Genomic DNA, 19,510 nt, shown 5'->3' on the forward strand with positions numbered 1-19,510 from the left:
GCGCCAGGCCACAACAATTTCGTCATATAAAGCAGTAGTACCACAATCCCAACTATCGGGTCGTCCAGCCCGGGAACGAAATCATAAAATACCCGATAGTCGGGTTTTCGGCACTGAATGTGTTAAAAGATGTTGTCTTTATGAGTATATCCATGAAGTATCAACTTCACTTTGATCAATAATAACAGGCTCCACAGCACCAAATGGATGTACAGTTTTCAGATGAACTTTTAGATTATGTGGCTGTACTGCTGAGTACGAACAATATGTGCATTTGTGTTGTCTTCCATCCTGTAACAATTTAAATAGATTAACTCATCTCATATTTTTTTTCTAGTATGGTACAATTTATTATAAACCTCTACTAATCTCTCAAATTAAATTAAGAGGAGTGGAGTGGAGGATGCTAGCAAAATTCATACTTACTTTTTCATGTTTTAGCAAATGCCTCTTGTATGTAGACCGATGAACAGTTTTATAGTAGCAAATATCACAGTAAAATTCTTTTTCAAGGTTCTTCGCCTTAAACAATAATATAGGTTATTAGATTACAATATAATGATATCAGTAACAAACAGGAAACAGCAAGATTTTTATGATACTGATTGAGAAATACAGCCAAGGACTTGTTGCAGAACATTTCACAAGGGTTCCGTACCATTACGCAAAAACGGCAGAAAAATCACGTTTGTTGTATGGGAGCCCCACTTTCAGTATTTATTATATTCTGTTTTTAGTATTTGTTGTTATAGTGGCAACACAAATACATCATTTGTGAAAGTTTCAACTGCCTAGCTATCACGGTTCGTGAGATACAGCCTGGTGACAGACAGACGGACAGCGGAGTTTTAGTAATAGGGTCCCATTTTTACCCTTTGGGTACTGAACCCTAACAAATTATAAATATTTTTTTATTTTATTTGGGATGCTTACTGCCTAATATCAAAAAGAATAGATAGTATAGAGGGGTCCTGTCATTGTAAATTTTGTAGTCACTGTAAATTTACTGCCATCTATCGACACACGACTAAAACTCAAAATGAAAACGTATAGAGTTATCAAAAAATGTATATATATGGATAAATGATTTTATTATTTTTATATCATTTTGATCCATGTTCATTCACTGATATCTATGTGTTAAAATTGTTAAATATGAAACGGTGTCGTCACGCCATCTAGCTGAGGATAGGCTAAAGGTGTGTGCACCATCTATTCGAGAATGACTTTTACTTGAATTCCGAGGCACGTTTTTTCCTTTATTCGTCTTATACGAAGTTACATATGTCTTTGCTAATCTCTCTCTGTGGTCGCTCCCTCATGACTGAGGATCGTGGTCATCGGTGGATGTGGTCTTTGCTAATATACATAGGTTAATAGACTTATCTACTATATGCAAATTACAAGCTTCCACATATTTATACAAGTCTTCTGGTCATTCTTTTAAAGCAAATAATGGAATGAAACTAAAGAAGTAACATTCAATTATCAACTACATATTAAATTCCAAACTTAAACATCAAACCTTAGTTTGTTGAATAGAGCCAGGTTTCTCTTGTTTTTGACATGGTTTACTAGATTTTAGCTTGGACGACTTGGTGTTTAGTCTGGAACAAAGTCAAATGGATAAAATATTTAGCAATTTTATAACTATGCCGTGACACAAAAATACAATCTTAATTACATACTTTGTTAGCTGCTCTCGTAACCTTTTTACAGTTTTATTACTATTGTGAGTGTTTAGTATATGGCATGCGATATCATTTTTGCAATCGAACGTATCTTTGCAAAAACTACAAACGAAGACTGCTACTTCTTGCATATTGCATTTGGTAAACAAGTTATTTAACTGAAACACTGCTTCTACTCATTGACACACAAGTTGTTTAATAACACAACCTCTCGATACATGAGTTAAAAAATATATCAATTAGCTAAATTAATAAGGCGAAAACCAAAATAAATATTATTTGAAAACAGGTTATAAACCGGATCATTACCGGATTGACATTGACAGTTGACAGGTGCTACCAACGTACCAACGTAAAAGCGCTAAACGAACGCACCTACATTGTCTATTGCAACATAGAAGGTATAGACCAAAGAATATAATACTAGGAGACAGTCAAACAAGTTTGTCAGTAGAAAAAGGCGCGAAATTCAAGTTTTCTATTGGACGATAACTCTTCGCGCCTACATTTTTTAAATTTGCCGCTCTTTTCTACTGACGGAAATGGCTTGACCGAGTTTAGGATCGTATAGAAGTGGTATACGCGTGCCTCCGTGAGGGACACAACATACGCAAATGCGACAGTGTGATTGGTCGAATTTATTTGTTGCCCACCATTAGCCATACTAAAAAAATGGTGGGGAACAAAAACGAACCAGCGGTGCTGCCGTCTGGGGGGGTGCGCGATGCTCATGCCGCTCCTGGTAGTCAATGTCTTCACCTTCACCTTTTCACTGCAAAAGATGTTGCGACAGTGATTAAGAATATGACCAGAGGTAAATCACCGGGGCATGACGGCTTGAGCATCGAGCACCTTCAACATGCGGGGATCCATCTGCCAAGGGTATTAGCGCTGCTGTTCAACATTTGCCTGAGACATGCATATCTGCCTGGGGACCTCATGCGCACAATAGTCGTCCCACTTATAAAGAATAAGACGGGAGATCTGTCTGACAGAAGCAACTACAGACCTATATCGTTAGCCACCATTGTTGCCAAAGTGCTGGACGGCTTGCTTGATGGTTTTTTAACTAAGCACCTGAAGCTCCATGATGCTCAGTTCGGCTTCAAACCTGGGCTATCGACGGAAACCGCGGTGTTGTGCCTCAAGCGCGTCGTACGGTACTACACGGATAGAAAAACGCCGGTCTATGCGTGTTTCTTAGATTTAACGAAAGCTTTCGATATGGTCTCGTATGACGTGTTGTGGAACAAGTTGTATTGTGAGACAGATCTGCCGTCCGAAATAATACATCTTTTTAAGTATTGGTATGCCAACCAAACAAACTATGTTAGGTGGGCAGGCAAGTTATCTGACGCATATAGGTTGAATTGCGGTGTTCGACAGGGGGGGTTATCGTCGCCAAAGCTATTCAACCTATATGTAAACGGATTGATCGGTGAACTCAGCAATGCCAAGGTCGGATGTTCAATCGACGGCGTAAGCGTCAATAACATCAGTTATGCTGATGACATGGTGTTGCTGAGTCCATCGATTAGTGCACTTAGAAAGCTGCTTGGGATATGTGAGAGGTATGCAGTTGCACATGGCCTCAAGTACAACATAAACAAGAGTGAGCTCCTTGTTTTTAAGCCGCGTGGGGGTTCTGTCGGGACAGTACCGCCCGTCTACTTGTACGGAAGTGAACTCAAACACGTGTCAGAGTTCAAATACTTGGGCCACTGGGTGACTGCGGACCTCTCAGATGGCATGGACATGGAAAGGGAGAGACGCTCCATGGCTGTGCGTTGTAATATGCTTGCCCGCAGGTTTGCACGGTGTACAAAAGAAGTCAAAATAACATTGTTTAAGGCTTACTGCCAGAGCTTCTACACGTGCAGCCTGTGGGTAAGATACACGCAGAGTACTCTCAATACCTTGAGAGTACAGTATAATAATGCTTTCCGGATACTGTTGGGTCTGCCGCGCTTCTGCAGTGCATCTGGTATGTTCGCGGAGGCTCGAACCGATGGCTTTCACGCCATAATGCGGAAGCGTGCTGCCTCACTGATGGGGCGGTTGCGCGGTAGCTCCAACAGCTTGTTACGTGTGCTGGCCGAGAGGCTAGACTGCCCGTTCCAACACCACTGGATGCTGATGCACGTACAGCGGTAGTGTTTGGAAGTGGTTTGGAATGTGGCAGTCTTTGATTTATTAAATAAGATATTTTAGTATAATTATTTCTATTTTAATTTTGTACTTACTAACATTAGCATATTAAGATTAATTTATATTGTATTACTAACAAATTATATGGGCTTTTATGCCTGAAATAAATGATTGATTGATTGAAAAAATATGTGAGACTGTGATAAGGACAAACAATAATAGCGCTTTCTCTGCTACTCCTACTGAAAGATACGTAAGACTATCCCGTTCTGTCAGTTATCCCCACCACTCATGCCCAATCCAGTTTAATACTAGATTCATGATTGCACATCACCGCGTATGTAACCCGCACAAGTTCAAATGCATGCTGAAGCCACATGCATCAGTTGCTCGCGACTTCTTGTACGAGGGGCGTTCAAAATATTCTCGGTATTGATATCTTACAACCTCTTCTTAAATTTCTTTCGTTACTGGCCGCTAAGGTTTATTCATTGACATTAAAAAAATATATAATTGGAACCGAGATGTTCTTTTGTTTTTCTGCAATTGCTGAACAAACATGAACATCATGTGCGAATTGACAATGTTAACTAAATTAGAACATCAATGCGTCATAAGATTCTCGACAAAACAGGGTAAAAATCAAAAAACCATGAAAGAGGAAATGGATTGTGTTTACCGTGAGTCTGCTCCTTCTTTATCTACCATTCAAAAGTGGTCAAGCGAATTTAAACGTGGAAGGGAGAGTATTGAAGATGACCCTAGACCTGGTCGGCCTGTAGTAGCTACTTCACAAGAAAATATTGATAAAGTGGAAAAACTTATATTGGAAGATGGTCGAGTGAAGGTAAAATCTATAGCTCAAGTAACCAATCTTTCTATTGGTATCGTACATGATATTATCCATGACCATCTTAATATGTCAAAAGTAAGTGCAAGATGGGTTCCGCGAATGCTGACTCGGCTTCAAAAAGACATGCGTGTAGCGTGTTGTTCCGATGTTATTGACCTGTGCGGTGAAAATCCTAATGAGGTGCTGCAAAGAATAGTTACTGGAGATGAAACCTGGGTTCATCATTATGACCCAGAGAGTAAACAAGAGTCCATGCAGTGGCACATTAAGGGTTCAGCTCATCCCAAAAAGTTCAAGGTCGTCCCTTCAGCTGGCAAGGTCATGGCCACGATATTTTGGGATTGTAAAGGAATATTACTAATCGATTATAAAGAAAAAGGTGTAAATATCACACGACAGTACTACGCTAACATTCTACGTCAATTAAAGGATGCAATCAAAGAAAAGAGGCGAGGAAAGTTAACCAAAGGTGTTCTGCTTCTGTGTGACAACGCCCCCGTCCATACTGCTCATATTGCCAAGGCAGCTATTGTTGAATGTGGGTTTGAAACTGTTACTCACCCACCGTATAGTCCGGACTTAGCCCCCAGCGACTTCTTTTTGTTCCCCAATCTTAAAAAGGATCTGCGTGGAATTTTTTTTTCTGACGATGAAGCATTGAAGGCTGCAGTGGAGGAGCATTTTTACACCAAAGATAAAAAATATTTTTATGAGGGATTAAAAAAAAATAATTGATCGATCTTTTAAGGGGATTAACATAGGGGGGGAGTATATTGAAAAATAAAAATATCAAACTTTTCGTACTTGTTTGTTTTCATTCTCATACCGAGAATATTTTGAACACCCCTCGTATATCGTGCGTGTGCCTAATAGCTTGTGACTTGCGCAAGTAGCATGCACATGCTCTTTGTATTGAACTGCATCTTTTCCAGCTCTATTCACGCTGGTAATTCGTGTTGATACATCCGCAACTCCAACACGAGTTGCGAATTACCTGTACGCGTACTGTAAAACGTTGTACGATAGGGTGGTATTCCACCTAATCTCACATTTTGCTTAATGAGAGAGTGCGAGGCAATGACCTTGGACAGATGGAATATCACTCATACACGTGCGAATATTTAATTCGCAACTCGTTGCGAATTTCCAACTTTCCGCACTTGTATCGTAAATAACTATTTATATACAGACTGATCAGTTTGTACAAAGTAAACAACTATGGTTTTTTGACATTGGAAATGTCTTTTCGTTCGCTCCAGTATACGGTCCGATTTCACGAAAAAGTGCGATCCCCTTATATCTCGGAAAGTTGTGAAGATATGATATTAAAAAATAGGCTCAAATGACGCATAATCACGAGAGCTGTAAGGTGCAAAAATAATTATTCGAGAAAGTCAAAAACAAAAAAAGTTATGGTCGAAATAGTGAAAATAAAATTCAATTTTTTCCGAATTTTTGATTTTGGTGCTCGATAATTTGGAAACGAAGAATGATATCAAAAATTTGAGAAAAACGGCTCTGGACAATTTAGTCAGCTACAATTTTAGCCTAAAACAAAGACGATCGGGTTAAGGGTTTGCCCTGTAGCCTAACCTTAAAATAGTCAAAAAGTCAGAACGACATTTTTTTATCAGGACATTTATGACTTCATGTTTCGCAGAGTTCGTTATCGGTGTTTGTTGTGAATTATCGGGATTATGACGGCAGAATAACACTTGCACTGCGTGGGCTTTCAAAATCGCTGCAGATTTTTCTTGGTCTAACTCTATCTATCCTGTTTGAGACGGGCGTAGATAACGCACTATTCGACAATCTATGCATTCTTGTGGTGGTGGAAATAGAGGTAGAGGTAGAGGTAGAGGTAGAGGTAGAGGCAGAGGCAGAGGCAGAGGCAGAGGCAGAGGCAGAGGCAGAGGCAGAGGCAGAGGCAGAGGCAGAGGGAGAGGGAGAGGGAGAGGGAGAGGGAGAGGGAGAGGGAGAGGGAGAGGGAGAGGGAGAGGGAGAGGGAGAGGGAGAGGGAGAGGGAGAGGGAGAGGGAGAGGGAGAGGGAGAGGGAGAGGGAGAGGGAGAGGGAGAGGGAGAGGGAGAGGGAGAGGGAGAGGGAGAGGGAGAGGGAGAGGGAGAGGGAGAGGGAGAGGGAGAGGGAGAGGGAGAGGGAGAGGGAGAGGGAGAGGGAGAGGGAGAGGGAGAGGGAGAGGGAGAGGGAGAGGGAGAGGGAGAGGGAGAGGGAGAGGGAGAGGGAGAGGGAGAGGGAGAGGGAGAGGGAGAGGGAGAGGGAGAGGGAGAGGGAGAGGGAGAGGGAGAGGGAGAGGGAGAGGGAGAGGGAGAGGGAGAGGGAGAGGGAGAGGGAGAGGGAGAGGGAGAGGGAGAGGGAGAGGGAGAGGGAGAGGGAGAGGGAGAGGGAGAGGGAGAGGGAGAGGGAGAGGGAGAGGGAGAGGGAGAGGGAGAGGGAGAGGGAGAGGGAGAGGGAGAGGGAGAGGGAGAGGGAGAGGGAGAGGGAGAGGGAGAGGGAGAGGGAGAGGGAGAGGGAGAGGGAGAGGGAGAGGGAGAGGGAGAGGGAGAGGGAGAGGGAGAGGGAGAGGGAGAGGGAGAGGGAGAGGGAGAGGGAGAGGGAGAGGGAGAGGGAGAGGGAGAGGGAGAGGGAGAGGGAGAGGGAGAGGGAGAGGGAGAGGGAGAGGGAGAGGGAGAGGGAGAGGGAGGGGGAGGGTAGGGGGAGGGGGAGGGGGAGGGGGAGGGGGAGGGGGAGAGGGAGAGGGTAAATAAAAACTTATACAGAGAAACATAAAAAAGAAAAAGTGCCACGAAATGGTCTCACCTCAGCATGTTGCTGGCGGCTGCTAGCAGATAGGGGGCTATTCATAAATTACGTCATTTCAAATTAGGGGGGGGGGGTCTGAACATCGGATGACGGTAGCATGAAGTAGGAGGAAATGGGGCCATTTGAAGCATGATTTTTGGATGATTATAGGGGGGGAGGGGGGGGGGGTCAAAAATCGTCAAAAATCGATGACGTAATTTATGGACAGCCCCCAGCTGATGCTGAACCCTGGCAGTACCTAGTGGAGCTCGGGTTTAATACAACATAAACACACGCTGTTTTGGTCATCGGACTCGTCTCGATGAGCACTTAGGAGAGTAGTACCCAAGATAGAGCTGATGCTGAACCCTGGCTGTACCTAAAGGAACTCAGGTTTGTTGCAACATAGGCACACGCTGTTTTGGTCATCCGACTCGTCTTGATGAGCACTTAGGAGAGTAGTACCCAAGATAGAGCTGATGCTGAACCCTGGTTGTACCTAGCGGAACTCAGGTTTGGTGCAACATAGGCACACGCTGTTTTGGACACCCGATTCGTCATGATGAGCATTACCCAAGATAGCTGATGCTGAACCCTGGTAGTACCTATTGAAACTCAGGTTTGGTGCAACATAGACAAACGCTGTTATGGTCATCTCTCGTCGCGTCAAACTGCTGTCAAGAATCGAACATCACTTAAGGTAAGTTCGTTTGATCACTTAATATATCCTGCTTATTAATCGAAAAATGAAATATGTACCTATACTTATGCGCCACGGCGACAGTTATTCAAACTTGGATACGCGTGTGGAAATTTTGCAATTTGTTTGTTCACATGCGTTATGTCCAGGATACTTGTGTTAGTCTAATAATAAAATAATTATCATTCAACGTTGTTGTTTTATTTTGTAACTTTTTCCTTATCCAGACTTTCTCGTCGCTCAGCGACAATATTTTTTCGAATTCCGTAGATTCATTTCCAATGTGCTCGATAGTCGTGTGAGGCACGAAATCTGTGAATTTTTTTCTATATTTGCATTAAACTCTAATATTAGTGATGGTTTCAAGTCTAATTGCTCTATGGTTTAAAGTGTAGTTAAAATGAGACTTCACGGTGCGACAATAAAATACGATTTATTCAACCTTTTAAACGAACTAAATATAACAGTAAGTGATCAAGTAGGTAAACATAAATGTTTAGATTTAATAATATACAAAAAAATACAGATAGTCATAATTCAGCTTAGGTATATCCAAATTAATAGATATAATATAATTATTCAAAAACAGGGCAGATTTATTTGCGATTTAGATCCAACATAAAGATGAAACAATGTGAAAGTTGAAAAAGAAACAATTAATGTGTTTTGTATATACTTATACATAACTTTGCAACAGCACAATATTTTGGTGCCTTTATCTGGCTCACAGGCTCACTTTGGATAATGTATATTATACTGGCTTAGAGTATGTGTGGGGAAAGCCTGAATGCGCACTTCACCTAGGTGTAGTTCATACCTTAATCTAACTACACTTAAAACAATGATATTTTAAGAAAGGCACTTTATTTATATAAATTATAAAATTAAGACAATACATCAGGGAGGGTTACTACAATGATATTATAAGCAATGATTATCTTACGCCGTCCGTGCACTCAGGCAAGAAGATTGAAGTCCTTTGTGTCTTGTGCTTGACATCGGAGTGTATGCATTTAAAAATAATAATTCGTTGAAACTATTGGTCACACAGGGAAAATATAGTACTGCTGATTTTCTGTAAGGCGACACTGGCATTAAGATGGAATTAGATATCATGCTTTTAACATCATTACAGTATTTACCTTTCGTCTGTGAACATTACTTGAGATTACACTATAAGAAGGTATACACGTAGTGAAATGAAATCTAGAAAATGAAACGATAATTATAATAAGACTCGAATAAAGGAATGCCACTAGGTACTTATTCAATAACTATCAAATTTTTCGTCTAATTCAAGGGGTAGTATTTCGTTAGACATCACAGGCAAAATTAAAGAAGACTTAGCCAAAATGTGCGGATGTGTTCATACTTTTGTACCATTTCTTTTGTAGTGTGCAATAAAGCATTTTATTATTATTATTATTTGTATCTCCGTTACAAACTCTCGGGTTTTTAAGCCCGGTCATTTATAAGGCGTGCGTGGGGATATAGATCCAACACGTAGAGGCCGTTTGGAGAGCTTTGATGTCATGTAGAACGCCTGCTGGAACCCATTCACGGGTACATAAATAGATACCCGTAAACCGGTTTCAGCAGGCATTGGGAGCTATTATAGAAAAATGGAAAGAGTCCTGGTCTATGGTTTAAATTTGGGTGGAAAATAAGTCTGGGCTATTGCTAAGAGTTCCGGACTCCTGCCATAACATTGTGTTATACAGTGTTATCGAGGCAGGCGGTGACTCGCCACTCGTTAGATGGGCACCTGATGCGCCATCGTAAAGACTGCCAGGCGCAACACCGGCGTGAGCGGCTCAGGGGTGTCGAGAGGTGGTGCTGCGCTTTCTCCGAAGTTACTCGCGGCGTTATGCCCTTTAACACTTCCACCCCTGGAGCATATAGCTCTAGCGACTCCTCTCTGGACGGCCAATGAAGGCAAGCCAGAGCTGAGAGTCCTGCGGGTCCCCTTGGGGTCCACTCCGACCGACGAAGACACGCCGGAGACGGAGACCCTGACCGACTCTCGGGAGCACTCGGGTCCGTGGGGTCGTTACTCCCCAACAGCTCGCCACAAGCTATTATTATAAGTTTCGCAACTGTTGCTATGCTCTAAGCACAGGCGCCTACGTAGAGTAGTTTTAGAATTAAATTAAGAACAATTGAAATCACTGTAATTCAAAAAATTGCTTACTGTTTAATGTAAATTTTGTTTTTAATACAATTAGAAACATGTTATATCCGTAACACGTGGTTTTATGAATATTGGTACTCCAATATTAAATTCAGTCAGTGGCGGATTTGCCCTAAGGCCGAGTAGGCCCGGGCCTAGGGTCTAAAAATTCGTCAATATGATGGGTGCTGAGAAAGAGGCAGCTACAAAGACTGCAAATCCGCCACTGTTCACAGTGCGTACTAAACAAACAATTCGTCAACATTATTGCAAAGACATAAGGTCCACCGAAGTCGGCTTAAAGTGTTGCTGTTGTTGTCTGTCGTATTGTTGTCTTTGGTCGAAATGTGAAACTATAGATGGTCCTTAGATGGTCAAGCAAATCTTGTCAGTAGAAAAAGGCGCGAAATTCAAATTTTCTATGAGACAATATCCCTTCGCGCCTACATTTTCAAATTTGCCGCCTTTTTCTACTTACAAGATCTGCTTGACCAACTATATTGTATTATATTTTCTGCCCTTCGGTCGGAAAGCGTCAACATTTGGCCCGCTGCCTTAAAGGAAGGTGCCGCCTTCCGGTTCCGTCGAAAAGAAAAGTAGTAGACACCTCGGTCAGTAAATAAGGAAGCCTCATATCACATGTTATTGTCGGCCGAGACGAAGACATTTCTTACTTTACTGACTTAAGTATGTAATATACCTACTATTGCATAGTACCCACTTATTATGACAATTCATTTATTATACGGAACAATTTATTTCATCTAATCTTGTATAGATACACCCCTGCTAAGTGTTTATACATGACCAGGATTTCAGCACATCACCTCAAATAAAAAGAAGAGAGGAATACAATATCGTTTTTGTAAATTTTGCGCGCAAACATTTTATTGCGATTAATCATAAACTAAAATATCTGAAACAACTACCATAAACAATTTCATCTATAACATAACATAATGTAATTAAATCTAATAACACCTAGTCCGTCAAAAATTGCTCCATTTTAAATAAATCCGATTCTTTTTCAACCGTGGAATATAATTTGAGCTAAAGTCAATGAAGCAGTTTCGTTCAGAATATAGGATTACCCTAGGCAAGGTAGTGAACCTAATTTATCTTTGCACTGACATACACATAATGTAAGGTTTACAAATAATAACCAAAATATTTGTAAGTGGAACATGCCCACAACAACTCACGACGTATAATATTTACCATTTATATTGGGTTATTATTTAATTATTAAAATAATTACTTATACATATTAAAACTTGAAAGTGATTATGATTATGCTTATTGTTTGTATTGCATAAACAAGAATATTGCAATGACGTCTTTGTCAATGAAATGTTATAGGAATGGATATAAATGTTACAGAAAAGAACCAGCCAGCAAAAGTACATATACAACGAGTAGATAAAAACAAACTATATTTATTTCACTACAGCCAATAACCATACGAACTAAGAAGTTAATTATCTTCTAGTCAAATGTGTATTTATTTAAATTGCAGTCCATTTAAATCAAACTCAATACCAATAATATTTAACAAAATGTTCACTTAAACATAGATGTACATATATGTCTTCAAACACATATATGTAGTTGACAAATAAAATAATTCAGTGTCACAATATATTTATATTAACTAGGCTATGATTAAATTCTAAATAGAGTTGTTAATTTACATTCACGTCTAGCCCCCCTATCATGGGTGTTAAGAGTTAGGCTGTGTCCAGGCTAGCTCGGAGCGCCTCCATGCCCTCATCGGACGTCCAATAATCGACAAGCAGGTCGCGTTCCATCTCCAAACTCGATTGGAATGATTTTTCACTCCTGTTTAAGGCCAGAAGTTGCTTCTTCACCAAGATAGTCTGCAAAGAAACATACTTGTTTAATGCACATGAAATATTATCTCAGATTTTTGATTTGATCAGTACCAGCACTCATAAACATGGAAAAACTTAAAGCCGTTAACCGAGGTAGGTAGTTAAGTACAAAGACGTTTATATCTGACCTAAAAAGGCTCATTTTCTATTTTCGACAAGAATTTTAGCGTGTCTACTAATACATTTGCAGTTCTAATATCGCTAATGGCAATGAGTGAGTGGCAGTGTGAATTCGTATATTTAAATGCATAACATCTAATAAACAAGATTTTGGATAATTTTACCCACATACCTACCACCTACCTACACAAAAAGTTATTCCCGTCATAATAAACGAACACATACAAGGTTAGCTTTTATCGCCACAGGTTACGACCTCGTAACCGTCGCTTGCTATAGCTGTGTATTTAGCTGTAGTAAAGCCGATATTGCTGTCAAATGTGGGTCTACAGCATATTGCTAGTTGCGTTGTCTTTGCACGTCACATGTCAAGAAAATCAGGATTCTATCTTATATTATTATGGTATAGTGAGTATCGTATATTTAGTAAAAGCTACTAACAATGGGTTTCACGACGACAACTAGGCGTACCAAACATATTGTATTAAAGCTATTCCTATTGTACAGGTTATACACACGGAGAAAAACAAAACTAATTTTTGCCGTTTCCGAGAGTTAACGATAATGGATTTTTAATTTGTTTATCCAAACCTAAAATGTTTATAAGGCCGATTGGAACCTATTGCTCATTCTTTTAATCGTCTGTACTTATTAATTTTCGTGCTTAAATGCATAACCTACCGATAACACGCAGTAAAAATGATTAATAATCGCACATGAAGTAACAATCGATTATAGAATACAGAAGTATTCGTAGAACTGCAGTTTTAGTTATCTTATACCTACTGGAAGGTGTTTCCATTTTGGATAAGCAGTTTCCAGGAGGAATTTATTGGTCGACATCGTCCGTCCCTAACCCAAGGGCCACATATGGCACGCTCTGACCGTGCTATACATACATTTGTTTTAACCAATGTATTCAGCTCGCTCGGTGCACGCGTTTGCGAGTGCGGCGTATCACACATCCGATTTCAATTGATACTATCTATATCCAATCAATAAACCAATGAAGTCGCTAAGCTTTATCTACGGCTCCAGGATGAGAGCGAACGCAGCCTGCCCGAGTGCACGGCGGGCACGGCATGCGCAGCCGTGCTGCAACGGTACTGGCGACCGGCAGCGCTCGTGCGGCTGTGCCGCTGCCCGCGCCGCGCGCGCTGCGACACGCTGCTTCCGCAAGAACAACGGATCGAGCTCAACAACCGCGCGCACTTCCAAGTGAGATAAACTAACTGATGCCTCGGTCACGGAACGCACCCTCCGAGCTACACGGGCGTGCATATTCGCCGACCATCGTACATTTGTGGCGTTAGCGTCGAGCGTGCACACTCCTGACGCTCGCAGTGTGCGTTTCGTGGCAGAGCGAGTGTCGGCTGCGCGGCGGTGCTGCAACGTTACATACGCGCCGGCAGTACTTTCATTGGGAGTCGGTTAAATTACGCCTTTAAACGTTTCTTATGAATACAAATTCGGCTTCGAATTGACTTCGCAGATCGGACATGAATCATGATGGATTTGGTCATTTTAAATAACTACCTACACTTAATATTTTATTTTTCAGTTTTGTAAACCTATCACCGACTGGCCGGATTGTTCCATCGGCGACGTTCCGCTGACCGTCCAGTCTCCGTACGCCCGCATCGACCCCGAACAAATAGAAAGCTTACATCACAAAAACATACAACTTGCGCCTCCAAAAATCACATTTAAATGTCGCTGTCGGCACCCCACATATTGGAAGTTGATTTCTACTATAGAAAACGAAGATATTAGTCAATATCGATGTGCTGCGCTGCCTTCTTGTAAGACAGGAGAGTTGTGCGGTCATGTTACTGGGGACTTGTTTGCGTTGTATCAGTTGTGCACGTGTCCTAAGCACCATATCTGTGTGCAAGGGGGAGGGCTGCCGGAGATCAGTATGTCTGAACTTCTCTACCGGGGGAAAGGATGGCGGGCTCATTGTGAACGCATCAGCGACGATTATAATAGTTACGAAGATTATTAGCCCCTGGTGCAGCAATAATATGTGATTCATTTTTGTATTGAATAAGATTCAAGTTTGCGATTTAGCGTGATGTTAGTGTCCAGTAATAAATGATAATACTTATATAAAATTATCAACACCAAGATGGCTGTAATGCCTGTAATTATGTATATCATTGTGTGATGTTCTGTTATGTGTTATATAGACTTGTATAGTGCGTATGCACAATCGCTTTACCATCTTGAGTACTCAAAAATGTAACTTATATAAATATAATTACCCTACTGGTGGCTTGGCGATGTCTCTAGCTATATTCCGCAGTGAGTCGTGGAACCGATCCGGCCACACCGCTGACTACGCCGCCATACTGCGCCTCTTCGGCGGACGGACTAAAAATAATATTGACTCGTATAAATATAATTACCCTGGTAGGTTGTTTGGCGATGTCCCTAGCTATGCTCCGCAGCGTGTCGTGGAACTGGTCCGGCCACACCACTCGGCTGACCAGTCCAGCCTGCTGCGCCTCCTCGGCCGACAGTCTACGGCCGAACACAATCAAGTTGTCAACCTGTTAATAAAGTAATAACCCCATCAGTAACAGTCCGTGCTGATCTGGCAGTTGCGCCGCTGAACCCTACACTGTGCTACTAATCGTATTACATAATAATGTAGGTCTAGACGCACTTTAACATAACATAACTCATATATCGTTATCATGAGGATATATCCTATAAGAATTATTAAAATTGTGATTGTGATCAATGTTATTAAACATTTTAATTTTTGTTATGTAATGTCTTTCTTATTCTACATCTATATTCTATAGTAAGTTTAAATGTACCGTGTAGTGTAGGTAAAGGAAGTGCTTTAAAATGCAAAAGGGGCAAAGGCTCATTTTCATACACGTATTCTACTTATAGATATTAAGAGTAGAGAACCTATTCAGAAATGTTTTTTTGGCAAAAAATAATATTCGGTCTCTGCCTAATGATTTATTAAGCAACGAAAGAAATGGCGGTAATCACACCCAGGTAAGGAAACCATGCTTAATGATGCCATAACATTGCATTACCGAAATTACGTACGCTAAAATATGCGGTCGCGTTACTACTGAATGAATACAAGAGCGCTTAAGTGTGGGGACCATGCTCATAAGCTTCATCTTGTAGTTGAGGTGGTCTATGGCGCCTAGGGGCAGCTGGCTATGACAGTACTGACCGTGGGTCTCGCTAGGCGGCCGTGTGCTGTGAAGGCCGCGGAGCCGACTAGCAGGCCGTCGAAGCCGAAGCTGGCACGCTCGCCCGCCACCGCCACGTCGGCCAGCGCCGCCAGCGCTAGTCCCACGCCGGAGCAAGCGCCACTCACGCCCGCGCACAGGAGCTTACCGTGCTGCTCCACTGTGCTCAACAGAGATCTGTAGTGACAAACGATATTTAAAGTTGTTATAATAGTACACACAACTACAGTACAGTAGGGCCGCCTCGCCAGAAAATTGCCTTGCAGTTCGGTCTGTTTAGACGTAGTAGTGCCGCCGCGCGTGCCATCAGGCGAGGCACCTCTACACAGAACGAGCTGCTACTCACGGTAATTTAAACACGCCTATCGCCTAAGTGGACGCTTTAAGTGGACGGTGGCCCAGCTTGTATCTGCGCCAGAAGGCCTCGAGGCAATATCAATGTTTTGTAAGGGAGACTAGCATAAATCGCCGCTACGGCGCAGTTGCGCGACTTGTCATATTTCTGTCTCACAGTTAATTTATTAATGAGCAGCGCATACCCATTAGCTTTGGAAATTCTAGTCAGTTTAAGTAATGGCTACCCTGAGACCCAAAATAAATGTTATTAACAGAACAGGAATTGGCACTCCCAACTAAATATTTATTGTAGTTAACTTAAGAAAAGCTTTTGATAAAATATAGGTAGTTAGTAGTTATTTGTATTAGGCACCTTATAGTTTCTGCAAATAAGACAGCATTGGTAGTTCTGATCTCCACATCCTCAGTGAGCAGGGGACTTAAATCAATAGATGAGCACAGTGTTCCACATTCAGAGGACAGGAGTGTCACAGCGATGTCTTCCTTGTTGTTAACGTACGCTAACGCCAGTTCGAGGTCTTTCAAAGTCTGAAAATAAGATGGAACAATTGTTATAGCTTATAGCTTCTATCAAATGAATCAACAAATACAAATAAACTGTAGCTATATTTACAAACCTCAATAGTATATTGATCTCCTTTCCGTTTTACGTAAATTTCTGCTAAATTATGATCAAATTTCACAGACAAGTTCTTTAGCTTGGACAGTTGTTGTTCTTCCTCCTTCTTAAAAGAGTTTTCGTCATATTTAGGAGCCACTTTCTTCTGTTTTGCAGGTTTATCTGTCTTTGTATTGTCACGTTTCCTTTTGTTTAAAACATTCTGGAGTTTGGAGTTCAGCTTTTGTTTAATGGACAAACAGTCTCTTTTATTGATTACTTCACTAGGTGATGCCATATTCACATCAGACATAAATACTTCAGATTTTTGGTCACCAGATTCTTCATCAGCATTAGAAAGATTCAGACTATCGGACATTTGCTGGGAGATACGCGAGGTGTCTTGTAACGCACTGGAATCTTGGTCGTTAAGCCTGAGTGGGCTCATACAGTTGCTAGAATAGGAGCTTGAAGAATGACGACGGTAAATAATTGAGTCATCAGCACTGTGAGTCTCAAAGTCCTCACCTACTGACTTGACTGAACTACTCAGAGATCCCCTTTGCTTTCCACCTGCAATCTTCTTAGCTTCTGATTCCTCTTTGAGACACTCCTTCTTTCTTTCCCTAAACTTCATTTCTTTGCCATCTGGAGTTGAACTCTGGATTTTCTTGATAAATTCTGCTTTGGTTCTCATATTCTTTTTACCTTTAGGAGCTTCAGGTGTAAGCTGGTATATCATATTTACAGCACCCTCATCCATTAATAACTTATCAACTTCAGAAAGTCTTTTATTTCCTTTATTGGCTTTCGGTGGTGGTTTTTTCCAGTGCAGTTTTCCTGTTGGAGACTTTGATTTTGGCCTCTGCTGAACTTCAGTCTTAATTTTTTTAGAAGCTGGCTGCTCTTTATCAGAAGACGCTTCTTTAGGCTTGGCAGGAAGCTTACCCTTTGTGAATGTGTCAGGATTATCAGGGTCAAATATGACTTTTTTCTTAATAACTCTACCAAGTCTGCGCTGGGGCTGACCATCATCTGCAGTCTTATTGGTTGCAGTACCATCACTGGTAGAAGAATCAATAGATGACCCATCAATGCGGTCTGACTCTGCAACAGTTTCTGTTGCTGTTGTAAGTGGTTCAGTAGACTTAATAAGGCCTTGACTTTCCTCCAATAGTTTTTCATCAGCATCATCTTTTGTTGGTTCATCATCTTCCCAATCTCTCACCAGGTCATTAACAATCTTATCCTTAACACTATTTGATTTATTAGCATCAGTCTCTGTGTCATCATCTTCATCTCCTTCCATATCATTAGCAATTGTGGACGCATTATCATTTTCTTTTTTTACCCTACTTTCTGTTGGACTTTCAGAGTGTTTCAAAACAATGTCTACAGTTCTTCTATTCCTTTTACTCTTAGCTTCAGTTGATTTGGGTTCATTGGTTGTTGTTTCTGAATCTGTATGTCTGTTTCTTTTACTCTTTGTTTCTGAAAACATACTTTCTTGTTTCTCTTCTGATGTTTTCTTATCCTTTTTGCTTGTTTTACTGTCTGAAGCCACCACATCTGAAGTCTTAGAAGACGTGGCTGAAACCTTTGTAATTTTTTTAGGTTTAGGTTCATCAGAATTCACCTCATTTTCATCTGCTGGGGTTTCTTCTTTATTAGATTTATCACTACTATTTTGTGAAAGCCTTTTCTCTGATTTTTTTTTCCGGGGTGTTTGTCTCGGGGTGTGGGTTCTTTTAGCAGATTTCAATCTTGTCAACTGTTGTAAAGCCAGCTGGGCTTCAATGGTTTTTACAATTTTATGATCATCTGGAATGATCTTACTATACTGTTCATCAGTTTGTTCAACATTGCCTTCCAAAATGTTTAATAATTCTTCTTTGTTTAAAACTTCTTGTCTCACAGAACCATTATTGTTCTCCATGTTGTCTGAGTGCAGCACATCACTCAATGCGCTGAGCATACTCTTGGAGGCATCAAGCTCATCAACATGACCTACATTTTTATCAATCTCATTAGCATCATTTTCGTTCCTCTCAACTAATATTTCAGTTTTAAAAGTCACTTGGTCACTAGACTCTACATTCATTTCAATTGTTGATCCCTCTGCTTCTGGAATAACTTCTTCAATAATCTCTTCGGATTGACCAACAAGTAACTCTGATATTTCTTCAGGAATTTTAGAAGCCAACTCTGGGATAGTAGCAATCAATTCCGCTTGGTTTTCCGTGTTAAATTCATTATCGCCTTCAATAGTTGATGGCACTGCCTCAGCACTAGGCTCAGTAGAAACAACAGTTTCTACAGATATTGGTCCACTAATTTTGTTCGTATCTACTGGCACATGCATATGATCTGTCGTGCTGTCGACCTGTATCTGATCCTGAACGGTGGTCTCGGCCACCGCCACTAAATCAGAGTTGGCCATGGCATCAGTTTCGGCGACACCGTTCGGTCTCGTAATCTCGTCTGCCGCGCTGGATATACAAGGCGTCCCATCGTTAATAATTATTTCCTCGCTTAAAACACTCTGAACCACAGACTCTTCCACAACTTCCATAGTTTCTATTTGGTTTATAAATTATAACCTATATGCATAAATAAATCAAACAACTAATAAAAGTAACACAAAATAAATTTCTTACAAGTTTACATAATGTCTTTCACTGTCACTGTAAAGTAGCTACTTTAAGGTAATGCAATATGCAAACAATCTATTATTATATGATTTTTAAAGGTTTCACTTTACTTGATTCTCAGTGAAATAAGTAAAACTCAAGCTAAGTTTTTTCGCGTCCATTTTAGGCTGCTACGGTGGGTATGTTTACGTTATAAAATACGTCGACTCAAGTGTCTGTAAAAATCAAAGTATACCGTATTACGATGCTAGCAATGACGCTTTTGAAATAAAATTGGATGAAAACGAAAAGAAAAAATGATCCAAATTGTTG

At 41.0% G+C, this 19,510-nt stretch overlaps 3 protein-coding genes across 3 annotated transcripts; 1 reads left to right on the top strand and 2 right to left on the bottom strand.

Annotated features, from left to right (window-relative positions):
* Positions 1–122: 122 nt before the first annotated feature.
* Positions 123–1,985, bottom strand: LOC134795556 (RE1-silencing transcription factor B-like). The gene is made up of 4 exons (XM_063767450.1): positions 1,689–1,985; positions 1,526–1,607; positions 427–522; positions 123–291 (listed from the first exon to the last, which is right to left on the bottom strand). Exons 1-4 carry the CDS (start codon positions 1,820–1,822, stop codon positions 139–141), a joined length of 465 nt encoding a protein of 154 aa, XP_063623520.1. The 5' UTR covers positions 1,823–1,985; the 3' UTR covers positions 123–138.
* A 9,231-nt stretch (positions 1,986–11,216) lies between these two features.
* On the bottom strand, positions 11,217–19,365 carry LOC134795505 (uncharacterized). The gene is made up of 5 exons (XM_063767363.1): positions 16,567–19,365; positions 16,302–16,477; positions 15,574–15,769; positions 14,780–14,923; positions 11,217–12,236 (listed from the first exon to the last, which is right to left on the bottom strand). Exons 1-5 carry the CDS (start codon positions 19,117–19,119, stop codon positions 12,087–12,089), a joined length of 3,219 nt encoding a protein of 1,072 aa, XP_063623433.1. The 5' UTR covers positions 19,120–19,365; the 3' UTR covers positions 11,217–12,086.
* Positions 12,556–14,504, top strand: LOC134795549 (uncharacterized). The gene is made up of 3 exons (XM_063767441.1): positions 12,556–12,779; positions 13,410–13,589; positions 13,933–14,504. The coding sequence occupies exons 1-3, from the start codon at positions 12,690–12,692 to the stop codon at positions 14,374–14,376; spliced, it is 714 nt and encodes a 237-aa protein (XP_063623511.1). The 5' UTR covers positions 12,556–12,689; the 3' UTR covers positions 14,377–14,504.
* Positions 19,366–19,510: the final 145 nt, after the last annotated feature.

The sequence above is a fragment of the Cydia splendana genome, chromosome 12 (genome assembly GCF_910591565.1).
Source record: "Cydia splendana chromosome 12, ilCydSple1.2, whole genome shotgun sequence".
Taxonomy (NCBI): Eukaryota; Metazoa; Arthropoda; class Insecta; order Lepidoptera; family Tortricidae; genus Cydia; species Cydia splendana.

Bases quoted from the DNA above. Each gene is read 5' to 3' on its own strand.
- LOC134795556 (XM_063767450.1), bottom strand. From the start codon at position 1,822: ATGCAAGAAGTAGCAGTCTTCGTTTGTAGTTTTTGCAAAGATACGTTC. The intron at 1,608-1,688 runs GTATGTAATTAA...ACTTTGTTCCAG, and splicing joins TTACGAGAGCAGCTAACAAA to ACTAAACACCAAGTCGTCCA. The intron at 292-426 runs GTAAGTATGAAT...AAATTGTTACAG, and splicing joins ATTTGCTAAAACATGAAAAA to GATGGAAGACAACACAAATG.
- LOC134795549 (XM_063767441.1), top strand. From the start codon at position 12,690: ATGTGGGTCTACAGCATATTGCTAGTTGCGTTGTCTTTGCACGTCACA. The intron at 12,780-13,409 runs GTGAGTATCGTA...CTACGGCTCCAG, and splicing joins TCTTATATTATTATGGTATA to GATGAGAGCGAACGCAGCCT. The intron at 13,590-13,932 runs GTGAGATAAACT...TTTATTTTTCAG, and splicing joins ACAACCGCGCGCACTTCCAA to TTTTGTAAACCTATCACCGA.
- LOC134795505 (XM_063767363.1), bottom strand. From the start codon at position 19,119: ATGGAAGTTGTGGAAGAGTCTGTGGTTCAGAGTGTTTTAAGCGAGGAA. The intron at 16,478-16,566 runs GTTTGTAAATAT...TCTTATTTTCAG, and splicing joins GAGATCAATATACTATTGAG to ACTTTGAAAGACCTCGAACT. The intron at 12,237-14,779 runs GTAATTATATTT...GTTTCTTTGCAG, and splicing joins TCGCCAAACAACCTACCAGG to ACTATCTTGGTGAAGAAGCA.